General features: G+C 41.3%; 1 protein-coding gene across 5 annotated transcripts in view; it reads right to left on the reverse strand.

Moving 5' to 3' along the window:
* Positions 1 to 11,884: 11,884 nt before the first annotated feature.
* rnf220a (ring finger protein 220a) overlaps positions 11,885 to 23,912 on the reverse strand; it is a 279,000-nt gene continuing 266,972 nt past the window's right edge. For 4 of the 5 annotated variants that reach the window (XM_088014369.1, XM_088014370.1, XM_088014367.1 and 1 more), the window contains 3 exons: positions 23,583 to 23,694; positions 20,128 to 20,202; positions 11,885 to 13,640 (listed from right to left, as the gene is read on the reverse strand). In XM_088014369.1, coding sequence (XP_087870495.1) covers positions 13,569 to 13,640; positions 20,128 to 20,202; positions 23,583 to 23,694 — 259 coding nt within the window. In that variant the 3' untranslated portion in view covers positions 11,885 to 13,568. Of the gene's footprint in view, positions 13,641 to 20,127; positions 20,203 to 20,650; positions 20,846 to 23,582; positions 23,695 to 23,912 lie in introns of all 5 variants that reach the window. The other variant, XM_088014371.1, reaches the window with a different exon arrangement.

Here is a 23,912-nt window from a genome sequence, read left to right on the forward strand (position 1 = left end):
GATCTGATAATACATGAGCAGCCTCTTAATGAAATACTTTTTTACTCTTACTTAACATGCCACATATTATTCTGTCTTCTGTGGAATGCATGCGTTTTTAAAACTAAATTTTGGGGACTTACAAATTGGAAAAGTGTACAAAATTAAAGCCATGGTGTATTCTTTTGTTGGATGTGCTCAGAGTGCTGCATCTGCAAACATGCGTGCCAACAAGAAACACACCGATTCATTCTGCTTCACACGGCAGTAGAACAACTTGGCTGCACAGACGTGTTGCAAAACCGGCTGGCGCAGCGGGAGCATTCAGGCCCAAAGGGAAAACGGTCGGAAACGCATTCTGCTTCAACCAAAACTATAAAACCAACAGTCAGATATTTTTTATCTTTACATCTTGCAACTGATTCTCAATTCTGGACTTTAACTGGACCAGCTGCTTTGATGATAAAAAGAAAAAAAAAAAAAGCTTGATTGGACAAAAGTACTCACCTGACCAATGGTAGGTACTCAGGTAAATGCCAAGGTTTACAACATTTTGCAAACATCAAAATCTTCACCAACAGAGTTGCCTGAAATGACAAATATCTTTAATGTAAGGAAGTCCACTTCTTAAAAGTCTTCATGACAACACAATGCCTGCTGGAATGAGTCTGCCTCTGCTGTTCAAGGCAAATAAATCTGTAAGTCATCTGCAGAGCAGCGAAACGAAAGGCTGCGCCGGGAAACAAACGTCCCCACGGGCGCGACGTGTGGACTGCAAACTACCTGGACCTAAACTTGAGCCTCAGTGCACACGTTTTTATTCACAGAGCGATCTCTTCCCAGACAAGCAGGTCCAAAACCGCAGAATAAGAACAGATCCTGCAAGACCGACCCATTATTGGACCTCTTCAAAGATCTTATTAAGACCAACAGCACCAAATCACGACACAGAGCTTGGGATATTTATGATCCGACGTCGATTAAAAGTTCCACAACTTCATCCCTGATCTTTCCGCTGTGTTGCTGTGCCATCGCGATGCTTTTAATTCAGTAATGTTTTTGAATGAACCTCTGAAGGGATCCACTGGGTTTAACACAGAGTAAATCACACACATGTGCGCTTTATTTACTACATTTGGTGACTTTCAAAGCCACCGGATTTTAACGAGGGGTATTAAAGTAAAAAGGGGGCATGCATGCCAATGTTTTCCAATAGCTCACTGCGGCGAACCATTACAGTCTGGGTCAAGCACAACAAATGAGCAGCACGCTTTATTTCTGGAAGATAACCAAGTTTGTGTGATTGTAGGTAACCGACCCATTTTACGGATCTAAACCATGGCGAAAACAAGAAGAGCTCGTCTAAAAACACCTTTTTCACTGAACTGTGTCACTTTCATCCAATTCCTACTCAAAAGACAAAAAAAGGGGGGGTGGATCTCACGTTGCAGTTTCTCTTTGATCTCTCTCAAAGACACGAAGAAACACGGGGGCCTCGTGTCTTTGTGAGAACGCCTGGAGCGAGACATTAAATATCACCAAGAACGACGGCCACGATCTCCAACCTGAGAACGAGGCGGCACGATTGTTCAGGGCCCAGGATGTGGGTCGGTTAAAGTCCGCCTTGTATTCGGTAAGTCAACTGGTTCCGGATCTGTTGGGTTTTGTGAGCAGGCGAACATGTACATCAGCCAGAAACAGCAGGACTTCAATCCGTGTCTGCGTTAATCCCAAACCAGCCGAGCATTGTCTCACTGTTTGCTCGAGCATGAGCGCTAGGTTTACCCACTTGCTTGCGAAAATCTTGACAACAAAAACAGCCACACTGGAAACTTCCCCTTTAACAAACTGAAATCTTAGATACAGGATTAGGACATGGCTCAGCTTCTGTCGGTTACAAGTGTTGCAAACTGATTATCGAAGGATTTAGGGGTTGTGGGGATGTGGGCTTGTATGGAGAGTTCAACAAAGACAAGGCTGCATTCACAACTAAACTCCACCAGATATCCTGAAAGACCATTTACCACATCTTTATGTTTTCAGCCGAGTGGATGTCAGCTAAACGATCCGACTGTTGAAGACACCAGTCAAGTTTTCAAGCACGGCATCTAAATGTTGCTCTAAAAATCGCCAGTACTCAATATAAGTGATAGAAAACATACATAGAAAAAACACACTGGAGAAACTGAAATGTATCTAAAACTCAATGCAAGTACTGACAAAGTAGGACTGAAAGGAAACAAGAAGAAAAAGGAAAATCATAAACTGTGGCTAAATAACTTTTTTGTTGTTTAATTTGACAACCTACATTCAAACCTGATTATTGCCAGATTTGCAGAAACAGGAAGTTCAACTTCAACACAACCTGTTTGACAACATGAAGTGGGTTTAAAAATCCCATAAAGCAACATGCCACCATGTGTGTAGGTGTGTGTGTAGGTGTGTGTGTGTGTGTGTGTGTGTGTTTATAAACACTTCCTTTTTACATGTAAATCATTCACTTATGGTCATTTTTTAGGTATCTCCACAGACCCCTGGTTTGCCCCTGTTCTGAGACGCGTTTCAGAACATTTTATTATTTTTTTTATGAACGAGACATTTCTCGCCCCCGCTGGCACCCAGCCTGACTTAAGTCACAGCCTTGTTTAGCAGTTCCACAGCAAATGTGGAACACAAGAAAACATTACAGGCAATAGAGAAAAATAAACAGACTGAAAAATATAACCCAAAAAGAACATAAAGACATCTACTCAGCATGGAGGGAGAATATATTTACAATATTTGTACTCCTAGATATTCAAAGTACACAAAAAAAATGCATTTAAGGACTAAAAAAAAGTGAATTTTGCAGTGAGACTAAGCAATGCGGCGAACTGAATACTTTCTGGAAGGCTGGCGTTCCATTTTATTTATTGAAAACTAAAACCATGTCAGATGTCATACCAACAGTCAAACACAGAGGTGGACAATTGTCTTGGGAAGCTTTGCTGCTTCGGGGCCTGGACAGCTCACCACAGCCGATGAAACCGTTCACTCTGTTCTCTAAGTTGGTGCAAAAGAGCAGAAGCAGTTTATTTAGACGAAGCACAGTTTCCAATTTAGTCTATAAATGACTAAAAACTAGTATGGAGAACCAACAGCCATACGGTGAACTATAGTTTTTAAATTCCAACGGACTCTCTCCGATCGTCCTGGCATTACTTTTGGGTAAACTAGAAGGGTGGTTTAATAATTTCAGCCTGATAAAATATTCCTCTACATGCGCCCCTTCTGTGCGCTGAGGAGCACGTCTGTGTCGTCTATCACCTCCTGTTGATCTGTTCCTTTATCCCTTTGCTGATTACAGAAAGCACCATGCAAACAAAACCTATCATTACCTTACAGTCAGGCTTTGGGAAGATTAGACGTGCCTCCGAACAAGCCGGCTGTTACCTAATATGTTCCGCTGATATTCTTCGGGTTAAACAGGACGTCAGTAGGAACTGCAATGGGATATCCCAGTGAGGCTTGAGCTACATTTACAACGGTCAGACAAGACAAACATATTTGCCCTTTTTTTTTATGGGTCGACCACAGTGTTAAAGATCTAGTCTGCTGTTGAGTCTCACAGAGCTTGACCGACTCGAGAAAATGTGTTCTTTGCCGTGGCCCCACCTAATGTGTCAACAGTTTGTCTTTTCTTCGCACCGGGCAGGTAGGATTAACTTGGACTCAAGTCAGGATCAACGGTGAGCGTGGGTAATGCCGGGGTTGTTTCTTTCCATGGAAGAGCAGGATGTGTGTTGCTCTGCACTGGCCGGATGAAATGGGCGTGCTTCGAGCCGGGCAACAGGTGCTAAGTGCACGTCCTTTTACACCTGTAGTCAGTGTGTTTGTTTCGGTCGGTTTTGGGTTGCTTTGTTGATTGAGGGTTTAAGCTAAAATAAGTTTTACACTTCATTGTGTTTGTGTAATCTACTTATTTGAAGTGCCTTGTGCTGTTTGGCTGTGTTGTCGTGTGAAGAATTTTATTGCATCTTTTTTTTTCTGAGCTGATTTCAGGAGGAAATTAGGTCTGAAAACTGACACACTCATGTTCCACCCCTGCTAGCACCATTATCTCAGGTTGTCATCTCTCCCTTTCAAGAAATGGGGATCCTCTGGCAAATCCCCACCACCACCACCACCTCTTTGCTTGACACACACACACACACACACACCGACACACACACGCACACAGTGGGTCAGTGTTCTCCCCTCGGGGGGTTGACCAAGATGAAAGAAGGTGCGGTGAGGGGTTACTAAAGGAAGAGATGAAACAGATGACATGACCTCACTCCTCATCTTGTCTTTTGCTCTGCTTGTTTCCAGTATAAAACTGGCATTTCCTTTCAGCACCAGGGAGAACTTTATGCTTTAACACAAAATACAACAAACACCTTGTAAATGAATCCATACTCCTTCTTTTCATGTTCTTATTCTACAATCATAAGCTGTATTTTTTCTTTTCTTTACCAAATTCAATGGAATAGACCAACAGAAAGTATGTGGAAGGAGATGGCTGAAATGGTTTTGGAAATATTTTAAAAGTTAAAATTACAGTCCAACTAAATAGCAAAAAGGGTCAAACCTGTTTGTAATTTAATCTCAGGAAATCCAGGTTTTTTTTTTCTTTTTCTTTGTAGAGGGTTTATCAGAAAACAAACAATACAATGAAGACCAAATAACGTAGGAGACAGGTCAGGAAGTGTCCGACGATCCAGGCAGGAATAAACAGAACAGAAGGAGCAACGTAAACCGAAGGAGTGAGTGAATTAATGTTTGTAAGGAAACACTGCCACCTCGTGGCGCCCCGGTGTTACTGCAAGGTCGACATTTGGCAAGCGCTCTCAGCATTTAAACAGATTCTCCTGGATACAGGGCCTGACTGAGCATGTGACATGACACAAACCTCACCGACGTTTGTCTGACTTGGAAACAAACATTTTAAAATTCTGAGAAGACAGACTTAAAAAAAAAACGAATGCCTAAATTTTCACATCTTCAAAAACTTCCAAGATGAAGAAGAAAACTTCTTCTATCTTAGCGTAACTCTTACCAGCTCCCCTCTTCTGCTAAAGCAACAACAACAAACAGAACTCCACCATCCATCAAGCTGCTAACACATGATGTTTTGTGGTGGGCTGACTGTACGTGAAGGTGTTAGTTTACTACCAACTTTGTTTTGTATCTAGGCAAGCAGCTTTACATGTAATTGGTTGCGCTGAACTTAATTTCTGGGTAATATCAAAGAGTAAAATGTAACCAGGAATTTTCACTTTTATTCATAAAATATGTTGAAAACCACAGATCATTCTCCTTCATCTTCACAATTATGCACTACTAGTGTTTGTTCATCAGATGAAATCCAAATAATACACACAATCCTATATATTGAAATATATGTTATATATGATCGTAACATGTAGCATGTTCAAGGGGAATGAACTCAACACATCAAAAAAGAAAAATCCATTTCCCTTTTACTTTACTCTTATTTCGCCAATTTTGCAGGTGATGTTGCAATCCTGGGGGATTTTATTTCAGATTTCATTTGCAAAAAAAAAAAAAAAAAAAAAAAAATCTGGGTGGAGCTGCTTGATGACATTAGTGATCTTAATGGCTGCTAACCAGCCTTCAGGGGTTTCTTCTGTAATCTGGTTCAGTTTCCTGCCTCTTCCTGCAGGCGCCTTCGGGATAGATCGCCCGGTACCTCTGGCACCCAGCCTGCGGCTAAACAGTTCTGTTGAACCGGCCAATGGTATGTGTGTACTAGTCATTGAATCAATATGTACTTTGTGTCAAAATGTGTGCACACGTGTGTGTATTTATGGGTCTGTTCACGAGCACTGTGTGCATACTAGTATGTATTTATATATATATGAACCTTCAGGAATTGCTGGGTGTAAGAGTGGACGTGGAAGGTACTATCAAGTGTCATATTGATTTGTCCGTGTGGGCTTGTGTGTATAAAATGCCAATAATGACCGCACCACGCTGCGTACATCCTCATTAGGACTCACACTGTGTGACCTCCAAAAGACGTGGCTTGGACATCAGAGCTGCGCCGATGGAACAACAGAAAGAAAAAAAGAAGTTATTGGTTTTGCGTTCATGCATCAGATGATACCAACAAGGATAAAATACAATTCTAAATGTACCAGATTTAATAAGAGAAAACTCTTTCAGATGTGTGTGTGTACTTTATTATACGTAATTTTAAAGCTGTAGGTTATATTAAGCACAATCTAGTGACAAACATCCCGCTGGGGCTCATTCAAATCCCTTACTGCTCATCAGTTTCAACATGTCCCTAATATGATGGAGATTTATATCAACAACCACTAAGTACTCGTCGTCCACCGGGTCAAATCTGCGTAAATCTTCATCTGATTATGTATTTAGAAACTTGTTGCATAAATTACCTGCAGTCAGTGAAGTGAACCTGCAGTTTTAAGCAGCTGCTATGTTTAGTTTGTTGTTGTTTTTTAAGAAGAATGTCAATCAGTTCCACATTATACACAGTACATATGCTAAAGTGCTCAACTCACTTCATTTTTATACACATGTATTTGTTTTGCCACTTTACAACCAGAAATCTCATGATATATTATTGGGATCTTATATTGTAGGCCAACATAAAGCCATCCACAACTGGGAAGAGTAAGGTGAAAGAAAAGTCGTTTCTTAAAATCACTGCAAGCGTGGCATAAAGTCTCTACTCTGATATCCTTAACTAAAAGTGAGTGCAGCCAATTGCCTTAAAAGTCACTTAATTAGTAAATCGGGTCCACCTGTGTGCGATGCAATCCAGGAATGACTCCAGCTGCTCTGTAAAGGCCTCAGTCGTTTGTTTGAGAACAGTAGTGAACAAACGGCAATCATGAACACCAAGGAACAGAACAGACAGGTCATGGAGAACGTTGTAGAGAAGTATGAAGGTATAAAACGCTTGAAACATCTTACCGTACGCCCCTCAGTCCAGCATGTAAGATCCACTTGTGCGTTGTCATAGTGACAGCCCGGCCTTGAGGTTATGGTCAGAGGAGCAACTCTGGTAACTCTGGAGGAGTTAGAGCTCGGGTTGACGAGTCATTGTTATATGGACAACTATTAGTCAGGAACTCCATAAATCTGGCTATTACGGAAAAGTGGCAGGAAGAAAGCCATTAAACATGTAGCATTTGGCAAAACAACAGTAGTAAATAAACACTGAAAGGTCCTCTCTTCAGGAGGAACTCATTTTCATCTTATTAGCCAGCTAACATTGCAACTTCACCCTGAAGACACGCACATCGTCACCACGGTAAAAGATGTTGGTGGCAACATCATGCTCATCTTCAGTAGAGGCAGGGAAGTTGGACAGATGCCGAATCAGATTTTTATTTATTGGAATTTTGAACACTTAATTTTCCACCATTTGGTAAATGATACCATGGTTAGATAAAAACAAAACAACAAAAAACACCATAAAAATTTTTAACAAAGTTGACAAACAACAACTTCACATAGTGGGAATACTTTTGGACGGCAACACAATATGTCCCTGCAACATCTCCGTTACCTTCAACATCAATCGTGGACTGAAACAAACTCATAAGCTTATGAATGCTGGTGTTTTCCCACCGAATGGAAACACTAAATCCCACACAATCCCAAGTATAAGTGTCCAGAATATTAATTGGTTGCACACTTGACTGCTACTTGTATAATCAGTGCATCACTTTTGCCCAAAATGTTCTGCAACACATTACTCCTCATCTGATTACCTCTCTTCCAAGACTTTATTAACATCTGACAGCACTTACAGGAGCCCTTAAAGGGTTGGGTCTTCACGCTGGGTCTAATAAGGCCCTACCTTGGGCAGCTTTTCTTTGAAGCTTGGATCCAGATCTGAGCAGCAGTCCGTTGTACTGAGAGAGAATATACTGCAGTAATCCCCCTTCTAATTACGCTCGCAAGGAGCTCCTCGATCATGAGCTCTGATGTTTGGTGCTGCAGGTTTCTCTGAAACAGCTTAACCAAAGGAATAGCAGGTATAAAACTCAGAAAACACGGAGTTCTCCTGGACGGAGATGCCGTCTGAGGATCTGGTGCCAGATATCCAACGGCAAGGGCCAGATTATTTGTGGGAAAAACTTGGTACATGTCAGGTAAAAGCCTCTAGATGGCAATAGCGCCCTGCATGTGCTTTTTTTTTCTTCCCAATTCAAAAAGCAATTAAACTGTTCCTGACTACTATCAATTTGCTTAAGGATCGCTTTTGTGGCTATGGTAACTATTGTTACTATTGCTGTTACCTATTACTACCGTTCTGCACCACATGATCTGTTCACTTGCATTGCAATTGCAAAACGAGCCATGAAAGGCACAATTACACTTAACCTTATGTTAAAACATCTCCCTCTCTGCTACGCTGTTTTTTGTGTCATCTTTCTGTTGCCGTCACGATCCTCCGAATGCCTCGTGGTTTTGGGAGCGATGTTGCCAGCATGTTGCCATCCCTTCCCGTCTCGATTTCGGTGAGAGTTTGCCTTTCAAGCGAGGCTCCTATCTCGCTGCGGTTTTCAACCCAGGTGTAAAGTTTTATCGGCATCTGACAATACTTGTCTTAATGACTGACTCATAATCAAACACTCATACATGTTGGTATTTCACTTTATGGAGAACAGGCCTCGGTTTTGGCAACGTCTGTCGCAGCAGGATTTTCTGCCAGTCTGCAGCGGTTGAAGAACGGCGGTCTGCTGACTCGCGGAATGAATCCTGCACTATGCAAATGGATTAATTAACGGATAAAAGCCGTTTGTTTTAATTTAAACACATTGTTTGTTTGTTGTTGTTTTTTTTTTTTTACCAGATTCACACCAAAACCATTCTTCTCCCGCGCTTTCGTTATTTTTGTTTTTGCGGAAAATGGAAGTAATCATTAGCGGCAGACCTACTTACCTAGATTTTGAACTTGTGGTTCGTAAAAATTCGAAACAAACCTAAACTCTGTGCATAAGTGGAAGGACTCTTAGTCTGAGAAAAAAAAAACATGAGACAAGAAATCCTAAGAAGAATCCTGATATAAACAAGTCAAAATGTACAATGAAACATTTCTGACTTATATAAAGACATCTGTGGCTAACATAGCTGTCCTTCTTTACAGCAACAGTCGAAAGCCTACCATTCACGGAGTCTGTCACTTTAATTCAGTCAAGCTTGAAGCCGAGATCGTCCACCAAAAAGCCTGAGGTTTTTACACGGCCTCTGAAATGCTCAAGGGACTTAAAAGAAATCACTGAGGTTGTTTCATCAGGAAGCGTTGAAGTATTGAAAGCCCAGATTAACGCTGGAGCAATCAGGCCTTGATCTTCCACAACTGCACTGTTTTCACCTATGAGCTCCTTGTGTCTCTCTTCTTGATGCTGCTTGGGAATGCTGCAACTACGACTAATGCCTCCTTCTGTAACTCATCATTTTCCTCACACCCAATATCAGAAAAGGGTTAAGACCAGCGAGTTTTTGTTCTACATCAGCAAATCCCATTGGAATCAAGTGCAACTTTTGGCAGTGACTAACTGTGAGACTTCCTGTCTATACCAACTAGACATTTCTGGACATTGATTGGATAGTGCAGTAGTTACTGGCATACTTCCAGCCATCTTTGATTTTTTTTTTAGACTTTGTCAATTGAATTTTTGTACAACTTGCTGTTCTGATGTGTCTAGAATTATCACTTCAAGATGATCCCTCTTACGATTCCTCTTCAAGCTTCAAAGCCTTAATGTGATTAGCTTACAGTGATGAATAAACATACAATTTTGGGGAGAAATTCTTCTTACTCCACCCATTAGTGTGCAGGAAAGCACACTTGACATTGCACAACCCTGCCCAGAAAACACATTCAACCTCCCCTTCCGCATGCTGAAAAGATTTTTTTCTTCACAGCCACGATAGAGTTCCCAAAATTGTACGTACGGCTAAATTCTGAAGATGGTTACAATGTCTTTGAAAACTTATTTGCAGAAGTGATATCTTTGACACCACAGTTGTGGTTGAATAACATGATCTTCTAAGGGTGAGGTGAAGGGGTATCAGGACAGGGCTGGAAGGTAATGTGATCACCAATATACTTGTCATGGTTTCTACAGTTATTGTGGGCCAATGGCTGTAGTCTGGCCATTGCCTCCCACATATTGAATTGACATTAAAAGCCGCCTTATTGGGATTGGCACTTCTCTCTTTGCAGGATGGGGGATGGTTGCTTAAAGGGGAGGCAATTTCCAGTAAGCTTCTCAGCGTCGAACTGGCGCATTAGATACGTTACGGGCCAACGTTGGCGACCAGATAAAATTTAAAACCTCAACACAGCCCCTGCCTCCAGGAAGCAATCGCCCAGGTCATCTTATAGCAGTCTGTATTGGTGCAAATTTGAAGGCATTTTTGACTGAAGACTCTTTTTCTCTATCTTTTTTTGATGGCCTCATGAAGAGGATACTCAGGGTTGTCCATAATTTTCTTGACTTTATTTAAAATCATTCTTTGCACCATTGTCTCCTGAGGTTCCACACAACAGAACCAGCTTCCTTTATCAGGTTAAGCCTTTGTATGTCCCTGGTTCTGATGACGGCAGAAGAAATGAGACTCAACAACAGACTTATACAACATCTGCAGCATCTTCCTGTAATCCTTGAAGTATCTAAGCTACCTCAAGAAGTACAGCCTGTTCGGTCCTTTCTTGTAGACGGCTTCACTGTTGAATCTCCAACCAAGTCTGTTATCCAAATGAATACCAAGTTATTTATAATTCCTCAACCACCTCCACTAATGATTGCCTTCATGCCAAAGAGTCTTTAAAACTTGTGCTACCCAGCTATGGTCCAATATGGCATGTAGTTCTTGGAAAGCCAAGAGTTGTCCTACCACAGTCTGACAGACAGCTTCCTCTATTTGATTCCGATTCTTCATTGTACCTCTTTAGATGAGTAACCATAGCCCAAGTCATGTTTGGCTGCCTTCGCCGTTTCTTCATTAGACCCCTCATTTATTCAGACGCATAGCTTAACCCTCACTGTGTTGCTCTTAACATAGATCTTCTTGTTCCTAATAAAAATATCTTTCAACCACCAGCTTTGTGTTCACCTGGGTCACGACTGAGCCAGTAAGACTTTATTTGTGTTTTTCACTCATTATTTGCCTAGGGCGTGAAGGTTGGACCGGGAATTCAATTTGACCAACATTATAGCTTGTACTATTAAACAAGCCAACACCTAAAATAACATCCTCCCTTAACAAAAAACAAAAAAAAAGACATTTACTACAAGAAACAAGGGAATCTGCAAAAAAAAAAAAAAAAAAAAAAAAAAAATGCAAAGGATGCCATTTGATATTTAGGTATTTAATCCATATCAGTTGTATCTTACAAATGGGAAAGACGTGTACCATGTCCAAGAACGTACAAGACAGAAATGGGAACTGACGCAAATCTCTTGTAGTTTATGGGGGGGGGGCAAAGTCCGATGGACTTGTTCTAAAGTAATGGGGTGAATGGTAAAGTTGCAAATCTTGTTCAAAAGTATTTTCACCTACCACTGTCAAACTAACTGTAGACTTAGGTAAATCTAATGAAAAAGCTACGTTTGAGGTGACAAAAAAGTAATTTTCTTCTTCTACAAGTTACCCAGAGTGTGGATTCCAAACATTTGGTTCTTAGGTAAGCAGGAAAGCTTTGAAGCTGTGGGACCCATTGACAACATCCAACACTGGATGGCATCCAAATGGCATCAAATGAGTTTAAAAGGATAGAAATTCTGGGCGCCTTTGCATTAAAGCAGTATCTGCCAGGGTCCCTCCCCCCCACAACTTTTCTTCACCACTCATCCTGTGTGAGGAAGTCCACTCATGATATTTGAGAAGTTTTATTTTTCTTTTTTTCCAATATTTCTTACAACAATACAGACATCACAGATTACATAGTTTTACAAACACAAAGCACACCACCATCTTGGCTGCTGATGCCGCTGCGGTAAAGGGAAAAGGGGAAAATGCTCTGGGTTGGTTGAGATTGCCAGTGTAGCGTTGGGCATCTTTCCTTTAAAGAGCCTTTACTCATTTGTTACTGCTTAAGGGAAAAAAAAGAAAAACCTGCCCTTTGGACTTGCTTCTTGGGACCTTTTTATGCAGCACAGGATTATGGGAATACTAGGAAAAAGAACTTTTGTTGGAGACAAGTAGGGGTAAAAAAAAAAAAAAAGTGTGCTGACTATGATGTGATCATGGTGTTACCCCAACAGAAACGAAGAAGAAATGGTTGGCGAAAAGAGGAAGCTGTCCTAAAAAAAAAAAATGTTTCAGAGAACATGTGGGCTGCTCTGCATGGTTTCAGGAAGGCTTGGGCAATAGGAATCTCTCCACTCAATAAAACTAACATTTGTCCTGGCTTTATGTTCTGATCTAGTTTTCCAAGGTAACCTGCAGAAAAACTACACCACCTAAAATCTTGACAATCTAGTCTTGAGTAGTTTATTATTTTTATTATCTTCTTTTTATTCCTGTACATTCAAATAAAACTTCAACAGACCTTAAAATGATCTTTTTTTTTCTTTTCAAAAATACAGAAGGCTTTTTATTCCAGCCATTTTTTCCCCACACACACACACATTATTCCCAAATCGACTTTTGGCTCAAAAACCCCCAAAACAAAAAAAAAAAGAAAAAAAAGGGATTTTAAATGTATGCTTCGGTGTGTGTCTTTTGCATGTACAAGTGTGTATGAGAACTCCATGTCATTTACACCCAACATTGTAAACTTACATAGAACTATATTACATGTGCTTGCACTGCTTTTTGGAAGGGGGGGCAAATTTTGGTTTACTTCACTAGAACACCACAAAAAAGGGAAAAAGAAAAGAAGAAATGGAGGACAGGGAACGTCAAACTTCTTTTTCCGAAAGGTTCGGAGGGGTATTCTCAGTTTGGTTGAAAGCTCAATATTGATGGCTGGTCCAATTTTTTTTAATTTTATTTTCCAAACACTTAAGCAAAAGTTCTGTGAGGAAAGAGTTTGTTTTTTCAGAAAAAAGACAAAAAACAAACAAAAATAAAAGATTAAAAAAATAAAGTAAAACAAAGAAGGTTTCTGTCAAGTCATCAACGATGATCCTGCTCTCCAAACTGGAGTCAAATTTTAAAGAAGCGCGGGAATGAGGAGTTCATCCCCAGCAGGGTGAAGCTACCAGGAGTCAGCAGGACTTTTTATTTTTAATGGGTGGGGTAAGGGCTCTCCACTGACAAAAGTCCTTCAGTGGAACCTATTTGTTAAACATCTGGGACTTCAGGTCACCATATTTTCTTTTCTTTCTGCAAATGGACGACCGGACAGTCAACGAGAGTGTCTATGCGTCACTTCTTCAACAGAGTGTCAGCCTCCTGAAAGAGCCAGTGGAGTCTCAAAGACTGCTGTCTTGTCTCTAAATGCTCTCGGAGGTTTGGGGGCGAACAGTCCACAGGAGAAAGCTAAGGGTGACAAATGGGGCAAACGGCAGAATCCATGGTGAAGGAAATGAAAGAGGCAGCCATTGTGCTCTTTACAAGTAGACGCGCCTCAGGTCTCCAGGTGAGGTGATGGTATTGCACTGCGGGCACAGCTTCTTGTTCCCCTGTGGTGGGCAGACAGAGAAGAGTTAGCTTGGCTGCTAATGAGATTTAGCACCACTTTATGACGCTGTAAGGTGTTTGAGGTGAGGATGTTTGTTCACATAGCGATTTAATTCAAAAGGTTAAGAGTGATGCAACTCATGTTTTTCTTTTTGTAATGTTCTGTGTCTCAGGAAGAACGTCCACAACATGAAAACTCAAAACAACTTCACCGTGCATCTAAATGTGATTGTAACTCTGTGTTTTCTTGACTCGTCTTTTTAGACTCTGACAGCGCCGTTACCAAATGAAACGCAAAATTGACTATTATCTGAAATGGAGGATTTGGACCAGACAGAGTAGCAGGTCAGTTCTGTCTGTCCTAATCCCAGGTCAGACGTTTCAGGAGGGACTTGATCATTTCCATTTTGAAGATTAATATCTTTTGTTGGGTCATTTTGTTTACTCATAATCCATTTTATTTATGGTTTTGGCTAAATGTGTTTTTTATTTGAGTCCTTTTTTTAAATTAGTTTTGGTTGTCGCGTTTTATTTTGGATATTTAAAATGTTAATAGTGTTCTTTACAAAGTTGAAGTTTTTTGTTTTCGTAGAGAGAGAAAATCTTCTTTGTTTTGCCGTTATCAATATATTACTTTAAAACGGTCTCAAAAGAAGAATATAATTTATCACAATAATTACTGTGACAATTTATCATCCAGAAAAATGTGTTATTGTGACAGGGCTATTCTTCTTCTACACTTTTCCCCTTCCAGTCAACTTTCCATAAATATACTTAAATATGACACCTTGTCAGCTTCCTTACTAGAAACCTTTAATGTTTTATCCTCCTCATGCAGGATGTCAATGACTGTCTGCTGGACAACTATCAGGTCAGCAGTTTTCCCCATGATGGTGAGGGCGTAACATAAAATGTGTTTTAAAAGTCCTTTTTCTCGTTATGATATTGGAATTTTCTTATAAACTAATCTTTGGTTTTTCATCGTGAACAACGAAGTTAGCAAATAAATCTTTCAAATACATCACTTTCTGACCTGTGTTACTAAAACAAATGAACTTTTTAATGATATTCTAGCTCAATGAGATGGACCTGAAACCTTGTGTAAGTCAAAATAAATCACTCGGTTCAACAAAGCAACATATGTAGAGTCTCCGAGTTCTTAATTATGTCAAAGTTTACCAAGGCCTGGCAGAAGTACTAACATTTATGGCGACTCATTACCTCCTTCCTACAAATGTGGGGATAACTTAACCTTCTTACAGCAGTGCACCGTTTCCTCTCCTCGCTCTGCTTTGATAGCGCGCCATCTGCAGTAAAGCAGCAGGTGATAATACGCAACGCAGGGCAGAGAGCGCTCTTCGATTCGGAGTGGGTGGTCTCAAGGATTTTTTTCCTTCACCTCCCGTCTTTTCAGCTTCCCTTCCATCCTGTTTGTTCCGCGTTGGCTGGTAACGGCTAGCTGCAGGCGCCTTCTGTTTACTCGGTTTCGCCGCGCGGTGATTACAGGAGAAGCTGGGCATCGTCGTCTTCTTGAACAACGATACAGCGTTTGAGTCGAGCAACTCGCACAGCAGCAGCAGCAGTTTAAGGTTGCGCCACCATGCCTCATAACTGCTTCAAAATAAACAACAGCGGCGCGGCGTGAAAGGAGAAAATGAGTAACAGCTCGAGAGGAAATTGTGGATAAAACGGGAAAGGTCACGCCTCCAGCTTGGCGGCGCTTCAGATATTTAAATCAAAACACTAAATCTGTATTCATCGATGTGAAACGTTTATAACACGATACATTTTTCAGCTGTTTTGCCCAGAAATGTACAAAAGAAAATTGCACATTTTGTAGTTTAATAGTGTCAAGATTTTTTGGGGGAGATTTATTGCACAGACTGAATGTCACATCAGATGGGTTCGCAACAGAAGTGAGCAAACGGTGAAGACTAACGTTATCCAAACGACTGAAAACCAATTAATACTTTCCAACTACAGATGCAAGGAAAAAAAAAAAAGCTAGCTAGCTAGCAAGGATTTATTAGCAGCTAGTTAGCGGTAGCCGTGCCGGCCTCAAGTCGCAGAAAGGAATGAAGATGTCAAACGTTTGTTTGACAGAAAAGTCCCGCAAGAAAAATAATCAAAACAAAACATTAAATAATCCTGCCATGAAAATCGTAAGACTTGTGATTAACTTATTTAATACCAAATAGAAATTATTTTCTTTATTGTGAATTTCAGACATTCTAAGGCCTCAATCTTAAATCAGGCCTGCCACATCACAAAATTTATTAGATGATAAATTGTCCCAGAAGTTATTGCAATAAACGATACTGTCGTTTGAGACCAACTTCAAGGAATATAACAGTGACGGCATTATGATGGTACAACAACACAATCTCAAGGATTATTAATTCTAATGAACATTTAACACTGGAACTGGAAACATTTTAAATATCCAAAATAAATGAACAACAGAAACAACAAATAAGATGAATCATGAAGATAAACAAGATCGTCTTTCAAAAGAAGGTCTAGTTGAGACCAAAGCATCAAACTGAAGAACAATTTTGGTAGAACGAGAGAAAAAAAAGAAAAACTATAAAACATGCACATGGAAATTATTATCATACGATTAATTGTAGAGATGTGCCGATCAGGTTTTTTCCTCCCGATACCGATCACATAATTATTTATTTATTTTTTTTATCATAAACACTACCGGTTACATTATGTGGAAAAAGGAACCATGAATTCACCTTAATTTAGACAAAAACTAGTTTTTAATAACTTTTTTCAAGAAGAAAACTAAACAAAACAGGCATTGTGCAAATTGTACTGCTATTGATAATACTATCTTTAACAGACTGATAACATATGAAGGCTCTGAAGAGGCTAAATAATGCAAAGAGCCAAAATAAAACCTCTCAACATTGCCAAAAAGTTCAAGTATAAAACTTTACATTCAAAGACAAAAACAGGTTCCATTACAATAAACAATCCAGAGTTACTGAATGAAAACTTCCTGTTAGCATGGCGGCTAGCTGATTACTGCTAGTTCTGATTGGCTGTTTCTGATTGAGCGGAGTAATTATGCAGGACAGGGAGGAGATTGATTATTTTTTTTAGAGATTATCTGTCTCATGTTTTAATATGTATGTAAAATGTATTTTTTTTAAGTTAGATGCTGCAGCTTTAAGCAGGTTCGGTGTGAGAGTCACCACCAGGTGGAGCAGAAGCGAAGCTCCGTCTCTCAAATATTACTACCTGTAGCGTAGCAGCGGTTCAACAGGAGAGCAGAACCAGCGTCTTACATCGCAGCTCGAAGACTTAAATAATTTTGCGGGTTATTTGTTTAGCTTTCTGACTGTCATGCTAATCCGGGTGAGTGTTTGTAGCTGTGCGCTGCTTTACCTGCTAGCTGATCCTCCGTATGTCTTTTTTACTGCAGTGAGCCTCGATGTAGCCAAACTCCGTCAAGTATGGCACTGTTTTTATGATGTATTAGCTTCGTTGTGTTGATGCATTTTGACCTGCTTCAATTTTCCCCACAACACGCAAACTTCCCCATTCATTCAGTGCGTTATAGTTACACATCGCTTTGGATTTGTTGCTGCGCGTTTGCGCAGAGTGAAGGAAAGAGGAGACCAGCTGCACAGGCAGGCTGGGAAATGAGAAGCAGGTGATCGGTATCGGTAAAAGAGATAATGATCGCCGATCACCGATCATGCACCTTTTCACGAAAATCGGCCCGATTATGATCGGTGACCGATTGATCGGCACACCTCTAATTAATTGATTTATTATTACATAGATACATGAATTTAAGACTTTTTAAGGATGCGTGAATACCTTGTTTTATCTATTGAAACCTTTCTGAAGACTATGAAATATAATTTAAAATTAATAACAATGTGTGTATGTAAAGCTAGCCAGATTTTTTTGTTGTTGTTTTGCTATCATATAGTCTTAACTGTGACAACTCCACAGCACACAGCGTGATCCATTTCTGCCCCTAAATGGTTGACATGGTTACCTCTATGCATTAAAGTAGACGCTTATACAGGCACCCATCAAAACGAAAAGAGACAAAAGAATGTCTATCTGTTATATACATGTAAAAAAAAACAAAACCAAAAACGTAACCTATTGTTTCATTTGTTTTGCCACAATGCTGCTGGACAAAGTCTTTAAAGGACACTTTGGGTTGAAGGTAATCTGAAATGTGCTTTAAGGTCTGACAGATAAAGTCCTGCTAACATTCATGGCTCAAATGGGATGAAAATAAACAAGTTCAGGTACAAATATCAGGCCAACTTCTCAATAGATAATTTTAATTGATAATTTGAGCATACCATTTTTTTTTTCTGATTTACACACTTATTAAAACTTACTACCCTTGTGTGGTGCGGTCGGTAAGCGCGTACGGGTGAGCTCCCGTCATGCTGCGCTCCAGCTGCCTTATTCATTACGACAGTAAGGAGCTGGGGGTTGGTGTTAACTAGATTCCTCGGCATTTACTTTGATCAGCTCGGCCCTCCCATTTTTACAGCCGTCTCCAGGCTATGAGTTTAATGCCGCATACATTAGCACGCACAGCAAATACAGGTACACAGAACACTTTTTCTCGAAAACTAAATTACAGTTTAGGTAATGAATAAAACATGCGCAGGCGGCGGCTTTCTTTGTACCCCGATGAAGTTCTCCATGAATCAGCATTGATTTTAAATTAAAGTCATGTTCCAAACAATCATTAACACGTATAAATGCCAAATAAAAGCTCATTAAAGGCAGACCGTAATATCCCACTGCGCTAAATCGGAGATGCTCCGACTGAGCCGGGACTGGATTTGATCCTCAGCGCCAGAGGAGCTGCTCCCTTCGCCATACACTTATCGCAGCTGCTGCGGTTCGATTTGAAACATTACAACAAGAGTTAGATGGATTTTATAGATGCTAAGTCAATTGGAATTTAATAAAAATGAAAAAAGAGGCAGTGAAGCCAGATGGTTGTGTGATCAGAGGTCATCACCATCAGATCAGGTTAGGTTTCGTGAACGCCAATGATTGGCCGAAGAGAGGTTCGATCTGATCGCTTAGAAAACGCAGAGGCTTGTGGATCGATGAACAAGGATACATGTGCAGCACAGACAGAGTTGGTATTCAGTTTGACCAAGAAGTCAGATGGTGGACTTTGTTATTAAGCAGTTTCATCGTCAAAAGGTGATAATTTAGTCACCGCCGTCTTCAGATCTGGTTTCTGTGCTGCTGTTTTGAAACCTACATTGAAGTTTATTTGGAACATCTGTTTGATTTGGAAGGCTATCAGAATCAAATAACATTTTCTATGTGGAGTAGATAATTCACTCACGTCCTCTGTCATATTTGTGCAGTAGTGGGATTACTGGTAGAGGTTGAACCAACCAAATGAAAGGTTGAGGCTTTGTAGGGACTCTAGTGTCTTAAAACCATTCCAGTAAACATGTTACTTACAACAACTTCAACTCTTCTGGGAAGGTCGTCCACACATTGAGATGTGTTCTGTCACTACATCCCAATATACTCAGGACTGTTGGTATTCGCATAGATTAGGGACAACAACCACCTACAAATAGCTGAAATCGGCAAATACTTGAGACTTTAAATATGTTTATATCTCCATATGCATTCCTTTGCATGGAGGAAACAGTCTTGGCGCTGCAGATGATCCTACATGTTGCACTGGCAATTTGTACTCTACATCCTGTACGAGTGCCCAGTAATCCTGTAGTCATGGTTTCCTTGAGATAAAAAAATAAAAAAAGCGTCACTTTTAATATGTCTGCGAGTTGAACAAGACTTGAGGGAAATACTGTGACAAAATGGGAACGGCAGAAGAGGAGACGGCAGTAAGCGGCTTATGTAAAGAGGAGGTAGTCTGGGAGAGGGGCACCAAATAGAGACTGTTCATTTTCCCCGACTTAAGGAACACTGTTTTCTTCTACTCTTTGTTACCACATTAGCACCGGCTAATTACACTCAACTGAATATATTAGACTAACTAATAACCAACAGAATAACAGGGTGTGTGTGTGTGTGTGTGTGTGTGTGTGTGTGTGTGTGTGTGTGTGTGTGTGTGAGTGCGCACAGTCCCGCGGCACTGTGTATTAGATATCGGAGGTCTGAGTTCACTACTTTATTCCAACATCTTAACAAGCCTTTTGGGGACCATTCCATCTAAGCTCTTCCCCCACTGAGGCTAAAAGTGTTTGCACTGCCTGGATTGTGAGTGCAATATTAGAACAAGCCATTTGGGGAATATTTCATTTTAGTTTCTCCCTGTTGGGCACGAGAACAGAGAGAAAGTCACTGACTGTGAAATGAGGCTGCAATAATTGCATAAAATGAGGAGCTGCAGGAAAGAAGAGGATGTGAGAGAGAGAGTGTGTGTGTGTGTGTGTGTGTGTGTGTGTGTGTGTGTGTGTGTGTGTGTGTGTGTGTGTGTGTGTGTGTGGTAAGGCGTACCAGAGTCCTGAGCCAGCACTCTTCACAATGGACGTGCCAGCACTGGATGGACGTCAGAGGCATCGTGTACGAGTCCTGAAAAGGAGAAAGAAATCGAGAAATTTCAAAAGATTCACAAGTGACACAAGTTCCAGTCGCCAACATCCAACCAAACAGAACCCCGCAATGTTTCCTGACCAGTTCACGACATCGGACCGCTGTCCATGGAACAACACAGCCGGCGGGGGGGTTAAAAAACAAAAACCACTGAGCAAGGCAGCACAATGGGGTACGACTCAACGGTCAACCTTTGGGGTGGAACACACTCACTGACACGACATCGGGCAGGCAACGACTACAGATGGGGGGAGGGGCAGGTACGGGGAGGGCAGGGGAGCAGGATGCGGGAGTGGGGGGGGGACAAAGCCGTGGAGAAGCACCGCTGTCTTTTCATCTCAGAGATAACATGGAGAGATGAGTTGGGATGAGTTGGTGAGGAAGAGGACGAAGAGGTGCGGGAGGTAGGAGGGAGGTAGCGCCTTACCCTCCGTAGGGGTTGTGGGAGGAGCCTCTTTATGCTGCTGCCGTAGCCCCCAATCACAAGGCCCCTGTACAGGCAGTACAGGCCGAGGGGGAGGGACTTAGGTTGCCTCTCTCCAACCTCGTTGGCCAGTGGCCGGGACCCCGACCACACCCCTATGCTCTTGATCTCTGCGCCTGGCTTGAGAGCAGGCTTTCTCTGCGGAAGGAGGGGAGGCGGGGAGGGAAGGTGGGGTGGGGGTTCGGGGAGAGGAGAGTGAGGGGCGAAAGGTGGCAGCTAATCAAGGAAGCTCAACTCGTCGTGCTCACCGACACCAAAGTGCAAACAGACAGGCACGGGGACAAACACACAGACGGCCACACCGATTGACGCTAGAGGTTCCCCCCAATGACGGCCAGAGAGTCTGTGACGACATCGCAATCGGCTGAACTGCTTCAACTCAGGACTGAAGGTTCACGTCATACTGATGAATTGACTCAGCATTAAACCAGTTCCCTCAAGAAGGAAGTAACTTGGTTTGGCAGGTTTAATGTAAATTAAAAAAAAAAAAAAAAGAAACATGACATTTATTCAAGAAACAGTGCCTTGGGAATCTGCCATTGTCGCCTTATGTTACCTACCAAAAACAAACTTCAATTTGTTGCTGGGATTTCTTGCGACAAACACCCAGGTTCTCTAAGATGATCCCCCATTGCATAGCTTCAAACATCAGTTCATGCTGATGAAGCAGTCCCACAACATGATGGCGCCATTGTCGTGTTTCGTTGTGGAGATTGTGTGTTCAGGGTGGTGTGCAGCGTTACTTTAAGACATGGTGCTACGGTTGTAGTACAAAATGTTCAGTTATCATCTCATCTGTCCAGAGAACCTAATCCCACATGTTTGCTGTCCCATGCTGAGCTTCCAGCAAACTGTAAACTTGATTTCTTAAGGTTTTCTTAAAAGAATGTTGTGCTATTCTTCCAAAAGAAATGGACAGATTAATGAACTGCGTGGCTGTAACATATTCTCACACCTGAGGTGATGACATCTGTAGCGCTTGCTTTACTTAACACTTTTCTTCCCTACCCTTTAAATTTAGGCAGAAAGTCATGTCTTGGTAGGTTAGGTTGTAAAACCTAAACCTGCTTGAAACTTAAGAGTTAAGGAGCTGGCAAGAAACAAATTCGGCTTTTCTCCTTCCTCAGGACAATTGTGGAGAAATTTATGTTGGTCTATCTAATAAAATCACAATAAAATTAAGGGTTGTAATGTGACAAAATATGAAAGCTTTACTGCATAATTAATTGTGCAACTGCATTGTCTTAGCTCCTATTAAACAACTACCAGTCTAGCAATAGGTTAGTGCTTAGAAATATTCTCAAGAATCACAAAATTTCCAAAAATGGCCAGTAGGTGGCAGTAGGAATTCACTGCAGATGCTGTGCTGAAGCACTAAGCTGCTTAGAGGTAGGTAGAAGAAAGTGCCAACATGGTGGCAGCAGGAATAAATGTGTTTTAATAAAATTACGAGACAATGACGTAAACGTTCTAATTCATAAAGTAAATTATTACAATGGAATATGTATAAATGTTGCTCATAGGATCCTGATCACTGAGACGACTTCATAGGTTATTTTTTTATGTCATTATTTTTATGCATCGGCTTCGAGGCTTTCGGTGGAAACCTCTGCCTCCTTCAAAAACCCGCCCCATCCCCGGCAACAAGTGAGACTAATCTGATGACTTTTAGATCAGACAATGTGACAGGACAGGACAGAGACAACCTAAAGACAGACATAGACAGATTAGATGGAGGAGTGTGGACACATATTTGCGTTTCTCTGCGGGGCCCCCGGAGTGTGACAGAGATAAGGGACAGTGACAGATGAGTGGCGAGGAGCCACGTGTCCATGGGGCAGTGAGTGATCGATCGCTGTGCCTTGCCCTCCGTGTCACCTCAGGCACTAAGCGACCTTTAGGAAGCGCAGGCGTTGGTAATTACCCGTTTTACACACACGTGCGCGCGCGGACACACACAGGGACAGAATGCCAATGCCGAACTGTCCACAAGCTTGAAGGATGACAGGATGGGTACTTGACATAAAGTGGGGAGAACAAACACCGATCACGGGATGCAACTTCGGCTGGAAGGTGTTTGATCAAACACAAATATTGTCCCCTACTTCTGATAATACTGATTGATGAATTTCCATTAAAAACAGCTAAACAGAGAACCTTAGTGCTGACTCGGCTGCCATCATGCACTGCTAACGTACAATGGGAACAATTTCACTCTCGTCTTTTGGGTTTAAGCTATCAGGTAAATTGTTGACTAGAACATGAATATCACGCAGACAGTTGCATCAACTCGCGGGGCCATGCGAGGGCTAAACCCACAAAATATACGTAAAAACACCAAAAAAAAGGTCAAAGGTAAAGATGGATGTTACTCGTAGCATGCAAATGGGGAAGAACAAGCAAGCTGCAGGCAGGCTACAAGATAATGTGGAGTCTGTGGAGTTCTTCAAGAGCAACATGGAAAATGATCAGAGAAAATAGCCTTCGATAAAACAAAAAACCTGAAGATTTTACCTCAAATTCTTAATAGGATTTCCTCCGTTTTGAAGAACTGAATGAATTGATATTAAAACTTTCAAAGTGTCTTGCATAAAGTATTCACACCCCCTGGCCTTATTGACATACAGTTAATAAAAATGAACAAATTTAACTCTGGACTTTGAGTGGACTGTTGTCGTGGATATGTGCAGCTCCTCCAGAGTAACCTCATCTAGTTAATTCTCTCCAATAATAAAAAGCATGCGTTGAAACATTGAAACTCGTCTTATGTTTTGTGGTAAAATGTGATAAAAGTACGGGGAGTGTTGATACTTTTGCAAGGCGCTGCGGCTGAGGCGCAGCCTAGTGGACAGCCTTCAGAGGAAGATTTGCTCACCATGCAGATGAGACACTTGTACCGGTCTCCCCGAAGGATCTGCTTCTCCAACTCTCGGATTCGGGCCTTCAGAGCCTCCATAGTGGTAGCTGTTGATTCTTCCTCTGTCACCCTATGGCACAATTGGAAAAATAAATAAGAGTAGGTACTCGAGTATTATGCAAATTAGTTCCCATGTCACTTTATGATCCTGCCTCTCTATTTCTGGACCTTCACATCCATACTCTCACTCCTCTTGTTGTCCTTTACTCTGTCCATTTTCTCTTTCTTCCTGCCCGTGAGCAGCCCTCTGACTAATGTGCATCACCATACCAGAAAATGTGCATTTAA

The sequence above is a fragment of the Poecilia mexicana genome, unplaced genomic scaffold, assembly GCF_051168715.1.
Source record: "Poecilia mexicana isolate PSO_F unplaced genomic scaffold, ASM5116871v1 scaffold_17, whole genome shotgun sequence".
NCBI lineage: Eukaryota > Metazoa > Chordata > Actinopteri > Cyprinodontiformes > Poeciliidae > Poecilia > Poecilia mexicana.